The following is a 27,493-nucleotide window of genomic DNA, read 5'->3' as shown; positions in this document are numbered from 1 at the left end:
TTCTCTCCTTTCTTCAACGGCTCCTGCTTCACCTTGGACAGGAATCTTATCGGGTAATTATAATCCAGATCTGTCTGTGTCTCAGCCTGAGCGTTCCTCAGAGGCTGACGTGTGTACTGCTGGATTGGGATCCCATGATGTGGGGGTTGAATATTGTTGTAGGGCAGGGGGAGATCTCATTGTCATTTGGGGACAATTGTTGGGATCATAGGGGAAGGAAGCTCCATAGAATTCATCTCTGGAAAAGGGTTAGGCCTCGTTGGGCTGATCTGCCCTTCTCTTCTTAAATGTTCTTTATAGCTAACATGATCAGAAGAAAAATGGTCAGATACCTTCACACTAACCAGGCCACGGGGAAATTAACAATAATTGTGTGTTGTCCATCTCTGAAGTGTTTAATACCAGTGTGGTGGGTATAAGTCTCTGTATGTTTCATGTCCGTGTGTTCCAAGTCTGTGTTTAATGCTCGGATGTTATGTCACTTGATATTTAATACGTCTCTATAATATACATCTGTGTTTAACACTCATGTCTTATACATCCTGAAGCTAACACCCCAGTGTTTCATATTTCTCTGTCTGATCGCTGTGAGTTCTACATTTCAGTTTTTACTGCCTGTATCTCGTACACTTGTATTTGATATATTATGTATATGTAAGTAACATACCTCATATTTGGCTGTGTGATTTATGATCATCTTTTATGCCATCAGCGTTTCATGCCTGTGTATTATACAACTGTTTAATGTCTGTGCTTTTAGGCCTGTTTTTAATGTCTGTGTTTTCCACCTGTGCTTTATGCCTGGGAGACAAATGCCTGTTTAATGCCTGTCTTGTCTCTATCTAATGCCCTGTGCTTGATGCCTGTGTGCTGTGCACTTGTGCCTAATGCCTGTTGTGTCTTTTTTTGATGTCTGTGTGTTCTGTGTGTCAAGCGTTAAATGCCTGTACGGTATGTTCACTTGTAGGGGTTCCAGTGGAAAGGACATAAACACGATCAAGTCCCTCCGTGTTCTGCGAGTTCTCAGGCCTCTGAAGACTATCAAGCGGCTTCCCAAATTGAAGGTATGGACTTCTACTGTCGAGCTTTCTCTAACATCTGACGTTGGCTCCTCGTTTCAAGATCAGCGATCCATGCACACACCTCGTTCTCGCTTCTTTGAGCTAATCTCAAAACCTTCGCACTTGCCGCTCCCACAGCTGCTGCTTGTCCAGTAGTTTCGAGCTGTCTGAGTTACTGCTCTGATTCTTCTTGTGTTCTCTGTACCACAGCACCAGAAAGGAGGTGAAATAACTCCAACACGTGCGGGTATCCCATCACCAAGTCACCTTTTATTTGCGCATTAACAGTCCTTGAATTTTGCCCTGTCTCGTTCAGAGTCAGATACCAGAGTGGCAGTCTCTCTAACACTCACCTCTATTATATGTCAGCCAGGGCTCCTTGATTGGATCAGATTAACAGATCTAAACGAGGAACTCTTATTCTTAGAGGCCTAGCCACAGTAGCCCACACAGGAAACTCACAATCACATTTCCACGATATTTATACCACTCCATCAAGGAATGTAGACAATAAACTAAGAATACTGCTTCAATCGTTGATTAGATTACTTACAGTGTGGAAACAGGCCCTTCGGCCCAACAAGTCCACACCGACCCGCCGAAGCGCAACCCACCCATACCCCTACATCTACCCCTTACCTAACACTACGGACAATTTAGCATGGCCAATTCACCTGACCTGCACATCTTTGGACTGTGGGAGGAAACCGGAGCACCCGGAGGAAACCCACGTAGACACGGGGAGAATGTGCAAACTCCACACAGAGAGTCGCCTGAGGCGGGAATTGAACCCGGGTCTCTGGCGCTGTGAGGCAACAGTGCTAACCACTGTGCCACCGTGCTGCCCTCTAAAGCTACTGTAAAAGCCTTCAGTTGGAGGCATGGTGGTGTAGTTGTTAGGTCACTGGCTTGGTAATCCAAGGTCCTGGGTTAATGTTCTGAGGACATAGGTTCAAATCCCATGGTGGCAGATAGTGAGAATTGAATACAATAAAACTTAAGAGTTGAAATCTGGCCTAATGATCTCCCACTATCAATTGCTGTAAAAATCCCTTTTATTTACTCATGCCCTTGAAGGAAGGATTTCTGCAATCCTCACCAAGTCAGTATGTGTCTCCAGACCCACAGCCATGAAGTTAACACTTAAAGTGCCCTCTGAAAAGGCTCAACATAAAACGCAGTTCCAAGGGTGATTATGGATGGGAAGCAAATGCTGGCCAATACCCAATGATGTGGACATCCAAGCAAGAATTTTTTTTTTAAGATCCCAACATCAACATTGGACACCAGTTCTAACAAAGAGGGAAGGAGAGGGATTTGCTACACAATTCCAGTTCCAGTGCGGATACAGCCATACAGTCGGGAAAAAGACCATTTGGGGGCCAACTCATCCATGCTGACCTGACGTCACAATCTGACCTAGTCCCATTTGCAAGCATTTAGCCCATATCCCTCCAAACCCTTCCTATTTATGTACCCATCCAGATGCCTTTTAAGTGTTGTAATTGTACCAGCCTCCACCACTTCCTCTGGCAGCTCATTCCATACACACACCACCCTCTGTGTGAAAAACTTACCCTTCAGGTTCTTTATAAATCTTTCCCCTCTCACCTTAAACCCATGCCCTGTGTTTTTGGTCTCCCCTACCCTGGGGAAAACACCTTGTCTATTTACCCTCTCCGTGCCCCTCATGATTTTATAAACCTCCATAAGGTCTCTGACCCTCCAGGGAAAAAAACAGCCCCAGCCTAGTCAGCCTCTCCCTCTGGCTCAAGCCCTTCAATCCTTCAGTGCAAATGGCTACAAATCTTTTCTGTGCCCTCTCAAGTTTAACAACTTCCTGTAGAAGTCTTTAGTTTGTGTGAATCCTCAGTCATTCAGCGAAATGACCTTGGCTGTTTATCATATCCGTGCCCCTCCTGAATTTATAAACCTCTATAAGGTCACCCCTCAGCCTCCTAAACTCCAAGGGGGAAAAGCCCCAACCTGCCCGGCTTATACTCAAAACGTCGACTCTCCTGCTCCTTGGATGCTGCCTGACCGACTGGGTTTTTCCAGCAGCACATGTTTGACTCTCCTTATAATCCAACCCTCTGGTCTCGGTAACATGCTTGTAAATCTTTTTTGCACCCGGCCAGAATTGTTCACAGCACTCCAAATGTGGCCTGACCAATGTTTAGTACAGCTGTAATATGACATCCCAACTAGTGTACTCAACACTCTGACCGACAAAGCCAAACATGCCAAATGCCTTCTTCACACTGCCCTGTCAATCTGTGATACCACTTTCAAGGAACTATGTACCTGCACCCCTGGGTCTTTCTGTTCGATAACATTCTCCAGGGGACAGCAGTTCAGGCAGCATCCAACGAGCAGCGAAATCGATGTTTCGGGCAAAAGCCCTTCATCAGGAATCACGAAACGTTGATTTCGCTGCTCGTTGGATGCTGCCTGAACTGCTGTGTTCTTCCAGCACCACTAATCCAGTATTTGGTTTTCAGCATCTGCAGTCATTATTTTTACCCAACATTCTCCAGGGGCCGACCATTAACTATGTAAGTCCTGCTCTGGTTTGTCTTACTAAACTGCGATACCTCTAAATTAAACTCGCCTGCCTTTCCTTGGCCCGTTGGCCCAGTTAATCAAGATCCCTTTGCACCCTTAAATAACCTTCTTCACTGTCCACTACACCAACAATTTCCCTCTGGAACAGCTGAGCAATTTACGGACCATGCCAGTGACACCTACAACCCATGAAAGGATTTTCAAAATCCAGTTGTTTCATGTTAATTTTCCATAAGTCATGTACAGCGCACCCAAATCCTTTTGCACATCAATATCTGATAGCCTCTCAGATTGTTACAGCACAGAAGGAGGCCACTCAGCCCATTGTGCCTGCACCATGATTATGGTTAGATTAGATTCCCTACAGTAGGGAAACAGGCCCTTTGGCCCAACAAGTCCACACCGACCCTCTGAAGAGTAGCCCACCCAGACCCATTCCCCTACAAATGCGCCTATCACTACGGGCATTTTGGCATGGCCAATTCACCTGACCTGCACATCTTTGGACTGTGGGAGGAAACCGTAAAACTCTGAGACAACCCACACAGACACGGGGAGAATGTGCAAACTCCACACAGACAGTCGCCCGAGGTGGGAATTGAACCCAGGTCCCTGACGCTGTGAGGCAGCCGTGCTAACCAATGAGCCATCATGCCGCACCAATTCTAATGCCGCATTGCCAATCTCCCACCTTTTCACCGTATCCATTTCCATCCATATAACCAAGCAGTATCCCTCTTGAACGCCTCAGTTGAAATAGAAACACAGAAAACAGGGGGAAGAGTAGGCCGTTTGGTCTTTCAAGCCCGCACCACCATTAAATATGATATTGGCTGATCATACAATTTCAGTACCCCACTCCCACTTCTCCCCACACTCCTTGACCCCTTCAGCCGCAAGGGTAATGTGCAGCTCCCTCCTGAATATCTCGAACGAAAGCTGTCAGCCTTCCTCCACCTCATTTCCACAGGCAATGTATTCTCTCCCCTATCACTCACTGTGTGGTAATGTTTCTTTCTTGCATCACCCTTACTCCTTTTGCACAGTAGCTTGAAACAAATCCGTCTTTCAGTTTTTCCTGTCAAAGTAGATAATTTGACACTTTGCCTCCATCACCTGCCAACTTCTAGTCTCCTGTGTGAATCTGCCGACATCCCTCTGCAGCCTCTCTGTCTCCTACATGCAGCCCTTACTTTCTGCCTGCCTGTGCGTTGTCTGCATTTTTTTGATATGTGACAATTGGTCCCCTCGCAACGTCATCACAATTGATTGTAACTAACTGAGTCCACAGCCCAGAACATTGCAGCACTGCTCTAGTTACAACCCACCAACCTAAAGACGACATGGTTTGAACGTTTTCTTTTGTTTCAGTTTTAACCTTTATTCAGTCATGGCATGTTATTCATGGAATGTGTCCATTTTTTACTGAAAACCATTTTAAGTGTTTCCCATTCCTCTTCGATTGCTTTGTTTTTCTGTAAATTGTGCACATTTAATTCTTCCCAGTTGCCTTTTTATTCTCAAAAGTCATTCACTGTTTTGGCTTTTATCTTACTTGAAGATCTTTACTGTGATCGCTATTGCTTGAATGCTCCATTATACATGACTCGTTCAGCTTATGTGACGAGAGAGAGAATATCATCTCCCTCTCTCTGCCTCTTGTATCGTTTTTGTCGGTTCTAGGGAGAGGGTGTGTTCTCGCATGAGTAAATATATAAGTCAAAAGAGAACGTCAACATGGTAGAGCAGAATGGGGATTCAGGTGAAATCATACAGCATTTATGAGGAACAGGCAGAGATTTTAACGACAATAACAAGGCCCCTATGGTGATTAAGATCACTTTAAGGAAAGTAAATAAAGTTAATTTAAACATACTTTATCTGAAAGGTTGAAACATTTGTGAACAAGATAAATATTTTACCAGCCCAAAAATAATTTGACCTAGTGACCAGTGCAGAGACACGTTGCAAAATCACCAAAGGTGCGATTTTTCTAAAAGTCCAGTTTAATCGATTTTTAGAGAAAACATACAAACGAGAGAATGGAAATGAAATATGTTAAATGAAAGATGAGACAGAGACAGAAGAGATAAATAACCTTTGAACAGAATGTGGAGGTGTGGGATCAAAATTGATACAGCTATAAAATAGGAAATGGTGGAAAATATTGGTGAGAGTAGTTACTAGGCCCTTAACGTTGGCTAGAATTTGAGAAAGAGTATGAAGATAGTTAGGCACTTCGTTTTGACCAGCACAGACCCAATGGTCTGGAATTCCTTCGGCTCTCACGTGGTCCTCGCAGGTTGGAAGGTACCAAATATTACCCTCCCCTCAAGAAAGGAGGGAGAAAGAAAGTAAGGAATTAAACTAATCAGTCTGACATTAACAGTCTGAAGAATGCTAGAATCCATCAATAGAGTTTCTGGCACAGAGCACTTTAAAAAATCACAATATGTTTCAGCAGAATCAACAGTTTAAATCTTGTTTGACAACTATAAGTGAATTTCTTAAGAGTCGCCTCGGACGACTGTCTGTATGGAGTTTGCACATTCTCCCCGTGTCTGCGTGGGTTTCCTCCCACAGTCACAAAGATGTGCAGGTCAGGTGGATTGGCCGTGCTCAATTGCCCAAAGTGTTAGGTGCGTAATTTTTTCTCACATGGCATATCAGAAGCAACCATTAGGAGACATATATTTAGTAAGCTGAGCTCTACGCTCTTGTATTTGAGCATTAACAAACTTTATTAAATTAGATTAGATTACTTTACTTTACAGTGTGGAAACAGGCCCTTCGGCCCAACAAGTCCACACCGCCCCGCCGAAGCGCAACCCACCCATACCCCTACATTTACCCCTTACCTAACACTACGGGCAATTTAGCCTGGCCAATTCACCTGACCTGCACATCTTTGGACTGTGGGAGGAAACCGGAGCACCCGGAGGAAACCCACGCAGACACGGGGAGAACGTGCAAACTCCACACAGTCAGTCGCCTGAGGCGGGAATTGAACCCGGATCTCTGGCGCTGTGAGGCAGCAGTGCTAACCACTGTGCCACCGTGCCGCCCACAGAAAGAAATGTAATTACATCCCACAGAAAGACAAGATCCATGTTCTTGTGATTGATCTGCAGTTGACTTTTGTACTAATAATGGGTGGTAACTAATAATGGGGAGCCAGGAAATGGCAGAGGTGATTAGATCACTTCCTTACAGTGTGGAAACAGGCCCTTCGGCCCAACAAGTCCACACCAACCCACCGAAGCGCAACCCACTCAGACCTATTCCCCTACATTTACCCCTTCACCTAACACTATGGGCAATTTAGCATGGCCAATTTGCCTAGCCCACACATTTTTGGACTGTGGGAGGAAACTCACGCAGACACGGGGAGAATGTGCAAACTCCACACAGACAGTTGCCTGAGGCGGGAATTGAACCCAGGACCCTGGCGTTGTCAGGCAATAGTCCTAACCACTGTGCCACCATGGTGAAGGAATAATTTGTAAAACAGTAGATTATACTAATAACATCCCAAAATGATTAAATAGTCAAGGACCAAAAGGAAGAGAGGAAATAAATACAATAAGTATCACTCGAGAAAAAGTGTTAGCAAAACAAATGAGGTGAAAAACCAGTAAGTCCATTGAACTAGGAAGGGATGCACTTTCGGATATCAAAGGATGGAGCTGGGGGCAATTTTCCAAGAATCCTTACATTCTGTGAAAATCTCAGAGGATTGTAAAACTATCAATGTAGCCACTTTATTTAAAAATGAAGGAGACAGAAACTGCTGGCCAGTTTGCTTAATGTGTGTTATTAGGAAAATGTTCAAGTCTGTTATAAAGATTGCAATAGCAGAGTGCTTAGAAATGCATGATCTGATCAAATCGAGTCAGCATGGCTTCATAAAGGGGAAAGTATGTCTGACAAATTTACTAGAATCCTTTGAGTTGGTAATTAGCAGGATAGATAATGGGGAACATATATTTAGATTTTCAGAAGGCATTTGTTCAGGTACCACTTATTAGAGTACTTAAAATCAGAGAATCCCTACAGTGTGGAAGCAGACCATTCGGCCCATCAAGTCCACACTGACCCTCCGAAGAGTATTCCACACCCCCCCCACCTCATCCCTGAAGCCGTGGCTGATGCACCTAGCCGCTACATCCCAAGATGGGGAGGCACCGGGGTGGACAAGTTCAGAGGTCACACCGCACCAGGTTATAGTCCCAACAGGTTTATGTGAAATCACAGGCTTTCGGAGTGTTGCTCCTTTGTCAGCTGAAGTCTTCACCAACGAAGGAGCAGCGCTCCGAAAACTGGCAATTTCAAAAAATAAAATCCGTTGGAGTATAACACGCGATTGTGTGACTCATGGCCTTATACTGTGTGAGGAAACCGGAGCACCTGGAGGAAACCCACGTAGACTCGGGGAGAATGTGCAAACTCCACACAGACAGGATGGGATTGGGTCTCAGGCACCGTGAGGCAGCAGTGCTAACCACCGAGCCACCGTATGGCCCCCTTACTAGGATAAGAGCCCATGGTGTTGAGGGGAGTATATTAGCAAGGACTGAGGATTGGCTAACTAATAAGAGACAGTTAGAAGAAGGAGAACATTTTCAGGATTGTACCCTATAGAGTGGCACGGTGGCTCAGTGGTTAGCACTGCTGCCTCACAGCGCCAGGGACCCAGGTTCAATTCCCGCCTCAGGCGACTGTCTGTGTGGAGTTTGTACGTTCTCCCTGTGTCTGCGTGGGTTTCCTCCCACAGTCCAAAGATGTGCAGGTCAGGTGAATTGACCACTCTAAATTGCCCACAGTATTAGGTGCATTAGTCAGGGGTAAATATAGGGTATGGGTCTGGGTGGGTTACTCTTCGGAGGGTTGGTATGGACTTGTTGGGCCGAAGGGCCTGTTTGCATGGTGTAGGTAATAAAAGGCAGGGCAGGTGTCAGTGGGGGAGCACTTTGGGGCCAGCAACCATAATTCTATTCGTTTTAAAATAGTGATGGAAAAGGATAGACTAGATCTAAAAGTTGAAGTTCGAAAGCTGATTGGAGGCAGATGTTCGCAGGTAAAGGGACGGCTGGAAAATGGGAAGCCTTCAGAAATGAGATAACAAGAATCCAGAGAAAGTATATTCCTGTCAGGGTGAAAGGACAGGCTGGTAGGTATAGGGAATGCTGGATGACTAAGAAATTGAGGGTTTGGTTAAGAAAAAGATGGAAGCATATGTCAGGTATAGACAGGATAGATCGAGTGAATCCTTAGAAGAGTATAAAGGCAGTAGGAGTATACTTAAGAGGGAAATCAGGAGGGCAAAAAGGGGACATGAGATAGCTTTGGCAAATAGAATTACGGAGAATCCAAAAGGTTAACTAGGGAGAGAACTAAGGACAAAAGGGTAACTAGGGAGAGAATAGGACCCCTCAGGGATCAGCAAGGTGGACTTTGTGTGGAGCCACAGAAAATGGGGGAGACACGAAATGAATATTTTGCTTCAGTGTTTACTGTGGAAAAGGATATGGAAGATATAGACTGTAGGGAAATAGATGGGGACATCTTGCAAAATGTCCATATTACAGAGGAGGAAGTGCTGGATGCCTTGAAACTGTTAAAGGTGGATAAATCCCCAGGACCTGATCAGGTGTACCCTAGAACTCTGTGGGAAGCTAGAGAAGTGATTGCTGGGCCTCTTGCTGAGATATTTGTATCATCGATAGTCACAGGTGAGGTGCCGGAAGACTGGAGGTTGGCAAAGGTGGTGCCACTGTTTAAGAAGGGCGGTAAAGACAAGCCAGAGAACTATAGACCAGTGAGCCTGACCTCGGTGGTGGGCAAGTTGTTGGAGGGAATCCTGAGGGACAGGGTGTACATGTGTTTGGAAAGGCAAGGACTGATTCGGGATAGTCAACATGTCTTTGTGCATGGGAAATCATGTCTCACAAAGTTGATTGAGTTTTTTGAAGAAGTAACAAAGATGATTGATGAGGGCAGAGCAGTAGATGTGATTTATATGGATTTCAGTAAGGCGTTCAACAAGGTTCCCCATGGGAGACTGATTAGCAAGGTTAGATCTCATGGAATACAGGGAGAACTAGCCATTTGGATACAGAACTGGCTCAAAGGTAGAAGACAGAGGATGGTGGTGGAGGGTTGTTTTTCAGACTGGAGGCCTGTGACCAGTGAAGTGCCACAAGGATCGGTGCTGGGTCCACTACTTTTTGTCATTTACATAAATGATTTGGACGCGAGCATAAGAGGTACAGTTAGTAAGTTTGCAGATGACACCAAAATTGGAGGTGTAGTGGACAGCGAAGAGGGTTACCTCAGATTACAACAGGATCTTGACCAGATGGGCCAATGGGCTGAGAAGTGGCAGATGGAGTTTAATTCAGATAATTGCGAGATGCTGCATTTTGGGAAAACAAATCTAAGCAGGACTTATACACTTAATGGTAAGGTCCTGGGGAGTGTTGTTGAACAAAGAGACCTTGGAGTGCTCATAGCTCCTTGAAAGTAGAGTCGCAGGTAGATAGGATAGTGAAGAAGGTGTTTGGTATGCTTTCCTTTATTGGTCAGAGTATTGAGTACAGGAGTTGGGAGGTCATGTTGCAGGTGTACAGGACATTGGTTAGGCCACTGTTGGAATATTGCGTGCAATTCTGGTCTCCTTCCTATTAGAAAGATGTTGTGAAACTTGAAAAGGTTCAGAAAAGATTCACAAGGATGTTGCCAGGGTTGAAGGATTTGAGCTATAGGGAGAGGCTGAACAGGCTGGGGCTGTTTTCCCCGGAGTGTCGGAGGCTGAGGGGTGACCTTATAGAGGTTTACAAAATCATGAGGGGCATGGATAGGGTAAATAGACAAGGCCTCTTCCCTGGGATCGGGGAGTACAGAACTAGAGGGCATAGGTTTAGGGTGAGAGGGGAAAGATATAAAAGAGATCTAAGGGACAACGTTTTACACAGAGGGTGGTACGTGTATGGAATGAGCTGCCAGAGGATGTGGTGGAGGCTGGTACAATTGCAACATTTAAGAGGCATTTGTACGGGTATATGAATAGGAAGGATTTGGAGGGATATGGGCTGGGTGCTGGCAGGTGAGACTAGATTGGGTTGGGATATCTGGTCGGCATGGACGGGTTGGAACGAAGGGTCTGTTTCCATGATGTACATCTCTATGACTCTATGACTACTGGTGTGCCACAAGGACCAGTACTGGGGCCACTATTATCTACATATGTATTCATGACTTGAATGAGGAAAGTAAGTGTACTGTTGCCAAGTGTTATGGATGAGATGAAAGTGGGTGGGGAGGTAAATGGTAAGGTTCACACAGTCTGCAGTGAGGTGTAGACAAGTTAAGTAAGTTGGTAAATACTTGGTAGATGGAATATAATGTGGGAAAGTGTGAGTTTATTTACTTTGGCAGGAAGAATAGAGGAACAGAAGGTAATCTAAATAGAGAATTACAGCAGAAAGCAACAGAACAGTGGGATTTTGGAATCCTCATCCATGACTTGCAAAAAGACTAGCGACAAAGTTGTGCTGGTAGTGACCATGGCAAATGGAATGTTGGGCTTTATTCCAAAGGGAATAGAATATAAAAATTGGGAGGTTTTGCCAAACCTGTGCAAGGAAGTAGGCCACAGCTGGAATACTCAGAGCAGGTTTGGGCCCAATATCGAAGGAAAGATAGAGAAGCGATCCAGGGAAGGTTCACGAGGGCAGATCCCAGGTATGGAGGGACTGTCTGATGAGAAGAGTAAGTTAGGCCTATACTCATCGCAGTTTTGAAGATTGAGAGGTGATCTTATTGGAACGACAAGATTCTGAGGGGATTTCACAGGGTAGATGTGGAGAGGTTGGTTCCCCTTGTGGGAGAGTCTGGGACCAGAGTAATCTCAGAGTAAGGAGTCATAGGCAGAAACGAGGAGGAATTTCTTCACTTGGAGCATGGTGAATCTGTGGAATTCTTTAGCTTTGAGGGCTGATGAGGCTGGATCGTTAAGCACATTTGAGACTGAGATAGATTTTTAATCAGTAAGGGAATCAAGGGTGAGGGGGAAATGACTGTCATGAAAATTGAGAGTTAATCCATTGACAGATGTAGTATCCTTACGGGATTTGGCACAGATACCGAGAGTTAAGGCTAACACCCTCAGGTTAAATAGTCAATCACTTAGGACTGAGTTAGGAGAAATGTCTTCAATTGGAGAATTTTGAATCTTTGAACTGCTACTGACCTGCGTGGCTTTAGTTTTGATGATATCAACGACTAGGAGATGTTTTGAATTGAGAGATAGAGTGAGAAAGTGGAATCGAGATGGAGGATGCCAAAATCTTATTGAATGTTGGGTAGGACAGGAGAGCTTGAAAGAAAACCTACTTCCACTCCAGTTTCCTCTGTGGTTCAGCCCGGACTCAACCTCATATTGTCCACCATTCAATGTCACTCAGTGTGGGGAATGAGAGAGACCTGAGTGATGAAGCTGTAGCTTGCGAGGGGCCAGTGGGCTCAGGGCAGTGTCCTGACGTTACGATCCCTGTGGTGTTCTGGTTTCAGGCGGTGTTCGACTGCGTGGTGACATCACTGAAGAACGTGTTTAACATCCTGATAGTCTACAAACTCTTCATGTTCATCTTTGCAGTGATCGCCGTACAGCTCTTCAAGGGCAAGTTTTTCTACTGCACAGACAGCAGCAAGCTCACTAAAAAGGAATGCAGGTGACAGAGGCCTCTCGTATTCCCAATATATTGCATGTGGTCACGTTCGCGCGCATCCACACACACACACAGACATAATCACTGAGATATACTTGTACACACTCGCACACACTCTCACACTGACACACATAACGCTCACACATTTGACATGCACACTGACACAAACTCACACATTGGTGTACGGACTCATACTGACACACAGTCACTGACACTTAATCTTACACACACACATACCGAGATGCACTCTGACACACACATACTGACAACATGCACACACTGACACACGCACATACTGACACTCGCACTCTGACACACACACACACACGCTGACACTTACATTCTGATGCTCACACACTGCATGCTTGCATACTTAATCTGATACATGCTAACTGACACACTCGCCTATTGAGACACACTGTCACTCGCACTCTGACTCACACATTAACACTCACACTTTAACACGCACACTGACACTCACACATTGAACACGTGCACACTGACGCACACACAGACACACGCACACAGATAAACACACACTGACACAGACACACACACACAGAAACATGTGCACACACTGACACACGCACACAGATACGTGCACATATTGACACGCGCACACAGACGCATGCACACACTGACACGCATGCACACACTGACATGCACGCACTGACACATGCACACACACTGCCACATGCACACCCACTGCCACACACACTGACACACACTGAAACACGCGCGCACACTGGCACACACGCACACACTGATACATGCACACATTGACACGAGCACACACACTGACACGCACACACACACTGATACATGACGCACTGACACACGCACATACATTGACACACACACACAGACACACGCACACTCACTGCCACACACACGCACACAAGAAACATGCACACACACTGACACACATGCACACACTGATACATACACACATTGACAAGTGCACACACACTGACACGCGCACACACACTGACATGCACGCACACGCACTGACACATGCACGCACTGACACATGCACGCACACACTCTGATACATGCACGTACTGACATTGACACACATGCACACACTGACACACATTGACATGTTCACAATGACACACATGCATGCAGGAGTGCACACATGCATTCACACACATGCACATAGACACATACCATAAACAAACACATACAGAGTGCTGCATGTGCCACAGTGAACTTTACCCTTCATCCCTGTGCGGGAGTGTGCTTGACGTGTCAGTGTGTGAGTTTGTGTGTTTTATGTGTGTATATGTCTGGGTGTTCATGTGTGAGTGCACACGTTCCAGTAGCAAAACACTTCAATAAGCTCACCAGCACTTTGAACCATCCTGAATGCGTGTGTGTGAACGAAAGTATGTGTTCACGTGAGCTCAGTGACACAGTTCCCACCCCGTAGAACCCTTTCGCAACATTCCTCTGTCAGCCCAAGGCCTGAACACTGGCTTTGAGAGTGCTATGTCTCTGTATACCATATTCCTTCAGCCTCTCCCAGCTCCATTTCCCGTGATCCTGAGGAGCACCCCTCTCCAATTCCACAGACAGTTCTTTCAAAGGTCAAGGTACTCCCTGGTAGCATAGCCCAGGCAAAAAAAAAATCACAACAGCTACAGCTACAACATGTTTGTGTGTGGAGTCATAGAGATGTATAGCATGGAATCAGACCCTTCGGTCCAACCCGTCCATGCTGACCAGATATCCCAACCCAATCTAGTCCCACCTGCCAGCACCCGGCCCATATCCCTCCGAACCCTTCCCATGTGTGTTTGGGTTGGCGTGTGTGCACGCAAGCCCATCTGGTCACCGTGTCACTGTATGGGTTTGTATACGAGCATTCACCTGCATGTGTTGGGGGGGGGGGGGGGGGGGGAGAGCGAGCGTGTGTCTGTCATCTTATGGGATCCCTCTTCTCTGATTCAGAGGCCAGTATGTGCTCTACGAGACTGAGAATAAAGTGGTTGATCGCGAGTGGAAACGGTACGACTTTCATTACGACAACGTCATCTGGGCCTTGTTGACGCTGTTCACTGTCTCCACCGGAGAGGGCTGGCCTCAGTAAGTACTCACCGACTAGAGTCAGAGAGATGGACAGCACGGAAACAGACCCTTCGGTCCAACCCATCCATACCGACCAGATATCCCAACCCAATCTAGTCCCACCTGCCAGCACCCGGCCCATATCCCTCCAAACCCTTCCTATTCATATACACATCCAGATGCCTTTTAAATGTTGCAATTGTACCAGCCTCCACCACATCCTCTGGCAGCTCATTCTACACACGTACCACTCTCTGCGTGAAAAAGTTGCCCCTTAGGTCTCTTTTATATCTTTCCCCCCCCACCCCAGGGAAAAGACTTTGTCTATTTACCCTATCCATGCCCCTCATAATTTTGTAAACCTCTATAAGGTCACCCCTCAGCCTCCGACGCTCCAGGGAAAACAGCCCCAGACTGTTCAGCCTCTCCCTGTAGCTCAAACCCTCCAACCCTGGCAACATCCTTGTAAATCTTTCCTGAACCCTTTCAAGTTTCACAACATCTTTCCGAGAGGAAGGAGACCAAAATTGCGCACAATATTCCACCAGTGGTCTAACCAATGCCCTGTACAGCTGCAACATGACCTCCCAACTCCTGTACTCAATACTCTGACCAATAAAGGAAAGCATACCAAACGCCTTCTTCACTGGGGAATCCAAGATGGAGGACGGGAATACCTTCTGGTTGTAACAGCTGCTCCTTTTCTGAGGTATTTTAGGTGCTGGAGGTGATTTCCTTGAATTCCAGGAGCAGTAATTACTGTTTTATATGCTGTTGCATTGTTTTGGAACTTTGGACTAACACACATGGAGAAGAGGCGTTTGTCGTCAGCTCACTGGCAGACTCTTCAAGCCACTTGTTCAACTCCGTCATAGGGACATGTGGGCTGGACGAGACCAGGAAAACAGAGATTCAGACTGACACTGCCCCAAGTGACAAAAAGAAGTAGTCATGGTTCAGGAGACATCAGTATACCCTCAGGCAGGGGATTGAGAATGAAGGGTCGTAACGTTAAGATGAAAACGAGGCCAACTTGTGGTTGATGTCAGGGGGCTCTCGTTCACAGAGACACCTGGGGGAGTCTGGAACTGTGTCCCCAAAGAGCTGGGAGTCACAGTGCCATTTTGTGCTTTGTCAGACATGACAGGCACCCACAATGATCAGGATGCTCATCAACAATTCCAGTGTTCACCTACTTGCTGAAAAGGAATTGAGAGACACCAGTCAGGGTACAGATATCTCCCTGAGAGAGAGGGGACTGAGAGACACCAGTCAGGGTACAGATATCTCCCTGAGAGAGAGGGGGACTGAGAGACACCAGTCAGTGTACAGATATCTCCCTGAGAGAGAGAGGGGGGACTGAGAGACACCAGTCAGTGTACAGATATCTCCCTGAGAGAGAGGGGACTGAGAGACACCAGTCAGGGTACAGATATCTCCCTGAGAGAGAGGGGGACTGAGAGACACCAGTCAGGGTACAGATATCTCCCTGAGAAAGAGGGGACTGGGAGACACCAGTCAGTGTACAGATATCTCCCTGAGAGAGAGGGGGACTGAGAGACACCAGTCAGGGTACAGATATCTCCCTGAGAGAGAGGGGGACTGAGAGACACCAGTCAGGGTACAGATATCTCCCTGAGAGAGAGGGGGACTGAGAGACACCAGTCAGGGTACAGATATCTCCCTGAGAGAGAGGGGGACTGAGAGACACCAGTCAGGGTACAGATATCTCCCTGAGAGAGAGGGGGACTGAGAGACACCAGTCAGGGTACAGATATCTCCCTGAGAGAGAGGGGGACTGAGAGACACCAGTCAGTGTACTGATATCTCCCTGAGAGAGAGAGAGGGGACTGAGAGACACCAGTCAGGGTACAGATATCTCCCTGAGAGAGAGGGGACGGAGAGACACCAGTCAGGGTACAGATATCTCCCTGAGAGAGAGGGGACGAAGAGACACCAGTCAGGGTACAGATATCTCCCTGAGAGAGAGGGGGGACTGAGAGATACCAGTCAGGGTACAGATATCTCCCTGAAAGAGAGGGGGACTGAGAGACACCAGTCAGGGTACAGATATCTCCCTGAGAGAGAGGGGGACTGAGAGACACCAGTCAGGGTACAGATATCTCCCTGAGAGAGAGGGGGACTGAGTGACACCACTCAGGGTACAGATATCTCCCTGAGAGAGAGGGGACTGAGAGACACCAGTCAGTGTACAGATATCTCCCTGAGAGAGAGGGGGACTGAGAGACACCAGTCAGGGTACAGATATCTCCCTGAGAGAGAGGGGGGACTGAGAGACACCAGTCAGTGTACAGATATCTCCCTGAGGGAGGGGGTGACTGAGAGACACCAGTCAGTGTACAGATATCTCCCTGAGAGAGGGGGGGACTGAGAGACACCAGTCAGTGTACAGATATCTCCCTGAGAGAGAGAGAGGGGGACTGACAGACACCAGTCAGTGTACAGATATCTCCCTGAGGGAGAGTGGGACTGAGTGACACCAGTTAGGGTACAGATATCTCCCTGAGAGAGAGGGGACTGAGAGACACCAGTCAGAGTACAGATATCTCCCTGAGAGAGGGGGGGACTGAGAGACACCAGTCAGGGTACAGATATCTCCCTGAGAGAGGGGGGGACTGAGAGACACCAGTCAGTGTACAGATATCTCCCTGAGGGAGGGGGTGACTGAGAGACATCAGTCAGTGTACAGATATCTCCCTGAGAGAGGGGGGGACTGAGAGACACCAGTCAGTGTACAGATATCTCCCTGAGAGAGAGAGGGGGACTGAGAGACACCAGTCAGTGTACAGATATCTCCCTGAGAGAGGGGGGGACTGAGAGACACCAGTCAGTGTACAGATATCTCCCTGAGGGAGGGGGTGACTGAGAGACATCAGTCAGGGTACAGATATCTCCCTGAGAGAGGGGGGGACTGAGAGACACCAGTCAGTGTACAGATATCTCCCTGAGAGAGAGAGGGGGACTGAGAGACACCAGTCAGTGTACAGATATCTCCCTGAGGGAGAGTGGGACTGAGTGACACCAGTTAGGGTACAGATATCTCCCTGAGAGAGAGGGGACTGAGAGACACCAGTCAGGGTACAGATATCTCCCTGAGGGAGGGGGTGACTGAGAGACACCAGTCAGTGTACAGATATCTCCCTGAGAGAGGGGGGGACTGAGAGACACCAGTCAGTGTACAGATATCTCCCTGAGAGAGGGGGGGACTGAGAGACACCAGTCAGTGTACAGATATCTCCCTGAGGGAGAGTGGGACTGAGTGACACCAGTTAGGGTACAGATATCTACCTGAGAGAGAGGGGGGACTGAGAGACACCAGTCAGGGTACAGATATCTCCCTGAGGGAGAGAGGGGACTGAGAGACACCAGTCAGTGTACAGATATCTCCCTGAGAGAGGGGGGTACTGAGAGACACCATTCAGTGTACAGATATCTCCCTGAGGGAGAGTGGGACTGAGTGACACCAGTCAGGATACAGTTATCTCCCTGAGAGAGAGAGGGGACTGAGAGACACCAGTCAGTGTACAGATATCTCCCAGAGAGAGAGAGAGAGAGAGGGGACTGAGAGACACCAGTCAGTGTTCAGATATCTCCCTGAGAGAGAGGGGGGACTGAGAGACACCAGTCAGGGTACAGATATCTCCCTGAGGGAGAGTGGGACTGAGTGACACCAGTCAGGGTACAGATATCTCCCTGAGAGAGAGAGAGGGGACGGAGAGTCACCAGTCAGGATACAGATATTTCCCTGAGAGAGAGAGGGGACTGAGAGATACCAGTCAGTGTACAGATATCTCCCTGAGAGAGAGGGGGGACTGAGAAACACCAGTCAGTGTACAGATATCTCCCTGAGAGAGAGAGAGGACTGAGAGACACCAGTCAGTGTACAGATATCTCCCTGAGGGAGGGGGGGACTGAGAGACACCAGTCAGTGTACAGATATCTCCCTGAGAGAGAGAGAGGGGACTGAGAGACACCAGTCAGTGTAGAGATATCTCCCTGAGAGAGAGAGGGGACTGAGAGACACCAGTCAGGGTACAGATATCTCCCTGAGAGAGAGGGGGACTGAGTGACACCAGTCAGTGTACAGATATCTCCCTGAGAGAGAGGGGACTGAGAGACACCAGTCAGTGTACAGATATCTCCCTGAGAGAGAGAGAGGACTGAGAGACACCAGTCAGTGTACAGATATCTCCCTGAGAGAGAGGGGAACTGAGAGACACCAGTCAGTGTACAGATATCTCCCTGAGGGAGGGGGGGAATGAGAGACACCATTCAGTGTACAGATATCTCCCTGAGGGAGAGTGGGATTGAGTGACACCAGTCAGGATACAGTTATCTCCCTGAGAGAGAGGGGACTGAGAGACACCAGTCAGTGTACAGATATCTCCCTGAGAGAGAGGGGACTGAGAGACACCAGTCAGGGTACAGATATCTCCCTGAGAGAGAGAGAGAGGGGACTGAGAGACACCAGTCAGGGTACAGATATCTCCCAGAGAGAGGGGACTGAGAGACACCAGTCAATGTACAGATATTTCCCTGAGAGAGAGAGGGGACTGAGAGATACCAGTCAGTGTACAGATATCTCCCTGAGAGAGGGGGGGACTGAGAGACACCATTCAGTGTACAGATATCTACCTGAAGGAGAGTGGGACTGAGTGACACCAGTCAGGGTACAGATATCTCCCTGAGAGAGAGGGGACTGAGAGACACCAGTCAGTGTACAGATATCTCCCTGAGAGAGAGGGGACTGAGAGACACCAGTCAGGGTACAGATATCTCCCTGAGAGAGAGAGAGAGGGGACTGAGAGACACCAGTCAGGGTACAGATATCTCCCTGAGAGAGAGAGAGGGGACTGAGAGACACCAGTCAGGGTACAGATATCTCCCTGAGAGAGAGAGGGGACTGAGAGACACCAGTCAGTGTACAGATATCTCCCTGAGAGAGAGGGGGACTGAATGACACCAGTCAGTGTACAGATATCTCCCTGAGAGAGAGGGGGGACTGAGAGACACCAGTCAGTGTACAGATATCTCCCAGAGAGAGGGACTGAGAGACACCAGTCAGTGTACAGATATCTCCCTGAGAGAGAGAGAGGGGACTGAGAGACACCAGTCAGTGTACAGATATCTCCGAGAGAGTGAGAGAGAGACGGGGGACTGACAGACACCAGTCAGTGTTCAGATATCTCCCTGAGAGAGAGGGGGGACTGAGAGACACCAGTAAGGGTACAGATATCTCCCTGAGGGAGAGAGGGGACTGAGAGACACCAGTCAGTGTACAGATATCTCCCTGAGAGAGGGGGGTACTGAGAGACACCATTCAGTGTACAGATATCTCCCTGAGGGACAGTGGGACTGAGTGACACCAGTCAGGATACAGTTATCTCCCTGAGAGAGAGAGGGGACTGAGAGACACCAGTCAGTGTACAGATATCTCCCAGAGAGAGAGAGAGAGAGAGGGGACTGAGAGACACCAGTCAGTGTTCAGATATCTCCCTGAGAGAGAGGGGGACTGAGTGACACCAGTCAGGGTACAGATATCTCCCTGAGAGAGTGAGAGGGTACGGAGAGTCACCAGTCAGGGTACAGATATTTCCCTGAGAGAGAGAGGGGACTGAGAGATACCAGTCAGTGTACAGATATCTCCCTGAGAGAGAGGGGGGACTGAGAAACACCAGTCAGTGTACAGATATCTCCCTGAGAGAGAGATGGGACTGGGAGACACCAGTCAGTGTACAGATATCTCCCTGAGAGAGATATGGGACTGACTGACGCCAGTCAGGGTATAGATATCTCCCTGAGAGAGAGAGGGGGGACGGAGAGACACCTGTCAGGGTACAGATATTTCCCTGAGAGAGAGAGGGGTCTGAGAGATACCAGTCAGTGTACAGATATCTCCCTGAGAGTGAGATGGGACTGAAAGACACCAGTCAGTGTACAGATATCTCCCTGAGAGAGAGAGGGGACTGAGAGACACCAGTCAGTGTACAGATATCTCCCTGAGAGAGAGATGGGACTGAGTGACGCCAGTCAGGGTATAGATATCTCCCTGAGAGAGAGAGGGGACGGAGAGACACCCGTCAGGGTACAGATATTTCCCTGAGAGAGAGAGGGGACTGAGAGATACCAGTCAGTGTACAGATATCTCCCTGAGAGAGAGAGATGGGACTGAAAGACACCAGTCAGTGTACAAATATCTCCCTGAGAGAGAGGGGGGACTGAGAGACACCAGTCAGTGTACAGATATCTCCCTGAGAGAGAGAGGGGACTGAGAGACACCAGTCAGTGTACAGATATCTCCCTGAGAGAGAGAGGGGACTGAGAGACACCAGTCAGTGTACAGATATCTCCCTGAGAGAGAGAGGGGACTGAGAGAAACCAGTCAGTGTACTGATATCTCCCTGAGAGAGAGAGGGGACTGAGAGAAACCAGTCAGTGTACTGATATCTCCCTGAGAGAGAGAGAGGGGACTGAGAGACACCAGTCAGTGTACAGATATCTCCCTGAGAGAGAGAGGGCACTGAGAGACACCAGTCAGGGTACAGATATCTCCCTGAGAGAGAGAGAGGGGACGGAGAGACACCAGTCAGGGTACAGATATTTCCCTGAGAGAGAGAGGGGACTGAGAGATACCAGTCAGTGTACAGATATCTCCCTGAGAGAGAGGGGGGACTGAGAGACACCAGTCAGTGTACAGATATCTCCCTGAGAGAGAGAGGGGACTGAGAGACACCAGTCAGTGTACAGATATCTCCCTGAGAGAGAGAGGGGACTGAGAGACACCAGTCAGTGTACAGATATCTCCCTGAGGGAGAGTGGGACTGAGTGACACCAGTTAGGGTACAGATATCTACCTGAGAGAGAGGGGGGACTGAGAGACACCAGTCAGGGTACAGATATCTCCCTGAGGGAGAGAGGGGACTGAGAGACACCAGTCAGTGTACAGATATCTCCCTGAGAGAGGGAGGTACTGAGAGACACCATTCAGTGTACAGATATCTCCCTGAGGGAGAGTGGGACTGAGTGACACCAGTCAGGATACAGTTATCTCCCTGAGAGAGAGAGGGGACTGAGAGACACCAGTCAGTGTACAGATATCTCCCAGAGAGAGAGAGAGAGAGAGGGGACTGAGAGACACCAGTCAGTGTTCAGATATCTCCCTGAGAGAGAGGGGGGACTGAGAGACACCAGTCAGGGTACAGATATCTCCCTGAGGGAGAGTGGGACTGAGTGACACCAGTCAGGGTACAGATATCTCCCTGAGAGAGAGAGAGTGGACGGAGAGTCACCAGTCAGGGTACAGATATTTCCCTGAGAGAGAGAGGGGACTGAGAGATACCAGTCAGTGTACAGATATCTCCCTGAGAGAGAGGGGGGACTGAGAAACACCAGTCAGTGTACAGATATCTCCCTGAGAGAGAGAGAGGACTGAGAGACACCAGTCAGTGTACAGATTTCTCCCTGAGGGAGGGGGGGACTGAGAGACACCAGTCAGTGTACAGATATCTCCCTGAGAGAGAGAGAGGGGACTGAGAGACACCAGTCAGTGTAGAGATATCTCCCTGAGAGAGAGAGGGGACTGAGAGACACCAGTCAGGGTACAGATATCTCCCTGAGAGAGAGGGGGACTGAGTGACACCAGTCAGTGTACAGATATCTCCCTGAGAGAGAGGGGACTGAGAGACACCAGTCAGTGTACAGATATCTCCCTGAGAGAGAGAGAGGACTGAGAGACACCAGTCAGTGTACAGATATCTCCCTGAGAGAGAGGGGAACTGAGAGACACCAGTCAGTGTACAGATATCTCCCTGAGGGAGGGGGGGAATGAGAGACACCATTCAGTGTACAGATATCTCCCTGAGGGAGAGTGGGATTGAGTGACACCAGTCAGGATACAGTTATCTCCCTGAGAGAGAGGGGACTGAGAGACACCAGTCAGTGTACAGATATCTCCCTGAGAGAGAGGGGACTGAGAGACACCAGTCAGGGTACAGATATCTCCCTGAGAGAGAGAGAGAGGGGACTGAGAGACACCAGTCAGGGTACAGATATCTCCCAGAGAGAGGGGACTGAGAGACACCAGTCAATGTACAGATATTTCCCTGAGAGAGAGAGGGGACTGAGAGATACCAGTCAGTGTACAGATATCTCCCTGAGAGAGGGGGGGACTGAGAGACACCATTCAGTGTACAGATATCTACCTGAAGGAGAGTGGGACTGAGTGACACCAGTCAGGGTACAGATATCTCCCTGAGAGAGAGGGGACTGAGAGACACCAGTCAGTGTACAGATATCTCCCTGAGAGAGAGGGGACTGAGAGACACCAGTCAGGGTACAGATATCTCCCTGAGAGAGAGAGAGAGGGGACTGAGAGACACCAGTCAGGGTACAGATATCTCCCTGAGAGAGAGAGAGGGGACTGAGAGACACCAGTCAGGGTACAGATATCTCCCTGAGAGAGAGAGGGGACTGAGAGACACCAGTCAGTGTACAGATATCTCCCTGAGAGAGAGGGGGACTGAATGACACCAGTCAGTGTACAGATATCTCCCTGAGAGAGAGGGGGGACTGAGAGACACCAGTCAGTGTACAGATATCTCCCAGAGAGAGGGACTGAGAGACACCAGTCAGTGTACAGATATCTCCCTGAGAGAGAGAGAGGGGACTGAGAGACACCAGTCAGTGTACAGATATCTCCCAGAGAGAGAGAGAGAGAGAGGGTGGGGACTGAGAGACACCAGTCAGTGTTCAGATATCTCCCTGAGAGAGGGGGGGGACTGAGAGACACCATTCAGTGTACAGATATCTCCCTGAGAGAGAGAGAGGGGACTGAGAGACACCAGTCAGTGTACAGATATCTCCGAGAGAGTGAGAGAGAGACGGGGGACTGACAGACACCAGTCAGTGTTCAGATATCTCCCTGAGAGAGAGGGGGGACTGAGAGACACCAGTAAGGGTACAGATATCTCCCTGAGGGAGAGAGGGGACTGAGAGACACCAGTCAGTGTACAGATATCTCCCTGAGAGAGGGGGGTACTGAGAGACACCATTCAGTGTACAGATATCTCCCTGAGGGACAGTGGGACTGAGTGACACCAGTCAGGATACAGTTATCTCCCTGAGAGAGAGAGGGGACTGAGAGACACCAGTCAGTGTACAGATATCTCCCAGAGAGAGAGAGAGAGAGAGGGGACTGAGAGACACCAGTCAGTGTTCAGATATCTCCCTGAGAGAGAGGGGGGACTGAGAGACACCAGTCAGGGTACAGATATCTCCCTGAGGGAGAGTGGGACTGAGTGACACCAGTCAGGGTACAGATATCTCCCTGAGAGAGATAGAGGGGACGGAGAGTCACCAGTCAGGGTACAGATATTTCCCTGAGAGAGAGAGGGGACTGAGAGATACCAGTCAGTGTACAGATATCTCCCTGAGAGAGAGGGGGGACTGAGAAACACCAGTCAGTGTACAGATATCTCCCTGAGAGAGAGATGGGACTGAGAGACACCAGTCAGTGTACAGATATCTCCCTGAGAGAGAGAGGGGACTGAGTGACGCCAGTCAGGGTACAGATATCTCCCTGAGAGAGAGAGGGGGGACGGAGAGACACCAGTCAGGGTACAGATATTTCCCTGAGAGAGAGAGGGGACTGAGAGATACCAGTCAGTGTACAGATATCTCCCTGAGAGAGAGAGAGGGGACTGAGAGACACCAGTCAGTGTACAGATATCTCCCTGAGAGAGAGAGGGGACTGAGAGACACCAGTCAGTGTACAGATATCTCCCTGAGAGAGAGGGGGGACTGAGAGACACCAGTCAGTGTACAGATATCTCCCTGAGAGAGAGAGGGGACTGAGAGACACCAGTCAGTATACAGATATCTCCCTGAGAGAGAGAGGGGACTGAGAGACACCAGTCAGTGTACAGATATCTCCCTGAGAGAGAGGGGGGACTGAGAGACACCAGTCAGTGTACAGATATCTCCCTGAGAGAGAGAGGGGACTGAGAGACACCAGTCAGTGTACAGATATCTCCCTGAGAGAGAGAGGGGACTGAGAGACACCAGTCAGTGTACTGATATCTCCCTGAGAGAGAGAGGGGACTGAGAGACACCAGTCAGTGTACTGATATCTCCCTGAGAGAGAGAGGGGACTGAGAGACAGCAGTCAGTGTACAGATATCTCCCTGAGAGAGAGGGGGGACTGAGAGACACCAGTCAGTGTACAGATATCTCCCTGAGAGAGAGAGGGGACTGAGAGACACCAGTCAGTGTACAGATATCTCCCTGAGAGAGAGAGGGGACTGAGAGACACCAGTCAGTGTACAGATATCTCCCTGAGAGAGAGAGGGGACTGAGAGACACCAGTCAGTGTACAGATATCTCCCTGAGAGAGAGAGGACTGAGAGACACCAGTCAGTGTACAGATATCTCCCAGAGAGAGAGAGAGAGAGAGAGTGGACTGGGAGACACCAGTCAGTGTACAGATATCTCCCTGAGAGAGAGGGGACTGAGAGACACCAGTCAGTGTACAGATATCTCCCTGAGAGAGAGAGAGGGGACTGAGAGACACCAGTCAGTGTACAGATATCTCCCAGAGAGAGAGAGAGAGAGGGGGGACTGGGAGACACCAGTCAGTGTACAGATATCTCCCTGAGGGCGAGTGGGACTGAGTGACACCAGTCAGGATACAGTTATCTCCCTGAGAGAGAGAGGGGACTGAGACACACCAGTCAGTGTACAGATATCTCCCAGAGAGAGAGAGGGGGGGGGGACTGAGAGACACCAGTCAGTGTTCAGATATCTCCCTGAGGGAGAGTGGGACTGAGTGACACCAGTCAGGGTACAGATATCTCCCTGAGAGAGTGAGAGGGTACGGAGAGTCACCAGTCAGGGTACAGATATTTCCCTGAGAGAGAGAGGGGACTGAGAGATACCAGTCAGTGTACAGATATCTCCCTGAGAGAGAGGGGGGACTGAGAAACACCAGTCAGTGTACAGATATCTCCCTGAGAGAGAGATGGGACTGGGAGACACCAGTCAGTGTACAGATATCTCCCTGAGAGAGATATGGGACTGAGTGACGCCAGTCAGGGTATAGATTTCTCCCTGAGAGAGTGAGATGGGACTGAAAGACACCAGTCAGTGTACAGATATCTCCCTGAGAGAGAGAGGGGACTGAGAGACACCAGTCAGTGTACAGATATCTCCCTGAGAGAGAGATGGGACTGAGTGACGCCAGTCAGGGTATAGATATCTCCCTGAGAGAGAGAGGGGGGACGGAGAGACACCCGTCAGGGTACAGATATTTCCCTGAGAGAGAGAGGGGACTGAGAGATACCAGTCAGTGTACAGATATCTCCCTGAGAGAGAGAGATGGGACTGAAAGACACCAGTCAGTGTACAAATATCTCCCTGAGAGAGAGGGGGGACTGAGAGACACCAGTCAGTGTACAGATATCTCCCTGAGAGAGAGAGGGGACTGAGAGACACCAGTCAGTGTACAGATATCTCCCTGAGAGAGAGAGGGGACTGAGAGACACCAGTCAGTGTACAGATATCTCCCTGAGAGAGAGAGGGGACTGAGAGAAACCAGTCAGTGTACTGATATCTCCCTGAGAGAGAGAGGGGACTGAGAGAAACCAGTCAGTGTACTGATATCTCCCTGAGAGAGAGAGAGGGGACTGAGAGACACCAGTCAGTGTACAGATATCTCCCTGAGAGAGAGAGGGCACTGAGAGACACCAGTCAGGGTACAGATATCTCCCTGAGAGAGAGAGAGGGGACGGAGAGACACCAGTCAGGGTACAGATATTTCCCTGAGAGAGAGAGGGGACTGAGAGATACCAGTCAGTGTACAGATATCTCCCTGAGAGAGAGGGGGGACTGAGAGACACCAGTCAGTGTACAGATATCTCCCTGAGAGAGAGAGGGGACTGAGAGACACCAGTCAGTGTACAGATATCTCCCTGAGAGAGAGAGGGGACTGAGAGACACCAGTCAGTGTACAGATATCTCCCTGAGAGAGAGAGGGGACTCAGAGACACCAGTCAGTGTACAGATATCTCCCTGAGAGAGAGAGGGGACTGAGAGAAACCAGTCAGTGTACTGATATCTCCCTGAGAGAGAGAGAGGGGACTGAGAGAAACCAGTCAGTGTACAGATATCTCCCAGAGAGAGAGAGAGAGAGAGAGGGGGGGGGACTGGGAGACACCAGTCAGTGTACAGATATCTCCCTGAGAGAGGGGGGGACTGAGAGACACCATTCAGTGTACTGATATCTCCCTGAGAGAGAGAGGGGGGACTGAGAGACACCATTCAGTGTACAGATATCTCCCAGAGAGAGAGAGAGAGAGAGAGAGAGAGAGGGGGGACTGGGAGACACCAGTCAGTGTACAGATATCTCCCTGAGGGTGAGTGGGACTGAGTGACACCAGTCAGGATACAGCTATCTCCCTGAGAGAGAGAGGGGACTGAGAGACACCAGTCAGTCTACTGATATCTCCCAGAGAGAGAGAGAGAGAGAGAGAGAGAGGGGGGACTGAGAGACACCAGTCAGTGTTCAGATATCTCCCTGAGAGAGAGGGGGGACTGAGAGACACTAGTCAGGGTACAGATATCTCCCTGAGGGAGAGAGGGGACTGAGAGACACCAGTCAGTGTACAGATATCTCCCTGAGAGAGGGGGGTACTGAGAGACACCATTCAGTGTACAGATATCTCCCTGAGGGAGAGTGGGACTGAGTGACACCAGTCAGGATACAGTTATCTCCCTGAGAGAGAGAGGGGACTGAGAGACACCAGTCAGTGTACAGATATCTCCCAGAGAGAGAGGGGGGACTGAGAGACACCAGTCAGTGTTCAGATATCTCCCTGAGAGAGAGGGGGGACTGAGAGACACCAGTCAGGGTACAGATATCTCCCTGAGGGAGAGTGGGACTGAGTGACAACAGTCAGGGTACAGATATCTCCCTGAGAGAGAGAGAGGGGACGGAGAGTCACCAGTCAGGGTACAGATATCTCCCTGAGAGAGAGAGAGGGGACTGAGAGACAC

General features: G+C 48.9%; 1 protein-coding gene across 1 annotated transcript in view; it reads left to right on the top strand.

Moving 5' to 3' along the window:
- Positions 1 to 27,493, top strand: part of LOC140479529 (probable voltage-dependent R-type calcium channel subunit alpha-1E) — a 1,102,593-nt gene that overhangs the window by 975,098 nt on the left and 100,002 nt on the right. Inside the window, exons 27-30 of the mRNA XM_072573344.1 lie at positions 42 to 53; positions 968 to 1,064; positions 12,198 to 12,358; positions 14,309 to 14,443. Coding sequence (XP_072429445.1) covers positions 42 to 53; positions 968 to 1,064; positions 12,198 to 12,358; positions 14,309 to 14,443 — 405 coding nt within the window. The remainder of the gene's footprint in view (positions 1 to 41; positions 54 to 967; positions 1,065 to 12,197; positions 12,359 to 14,308; positions 14,444 to 27,493) is intronic.

Source organism: Chiloscyllium punctatum, chromosome 7, assembly GCF_047496795.1.
Source record: "Chiloscyllium punctatum isolate Juve2018m chromosome 7, sChiPun1.3, whole genome shotgun sequence".
NCBI classification, from domain to species: domain Eukaryota; kingdom Metazoa; phylum Chordata; class Chondrichthyes; order Orectolobiformes; family Hemiscylliidae; genus Chiloscyllium; species Chiloscyllium punctatum.
This window is presented reverse-complemented; position numbering and strand designations above follow the sequence as displayed.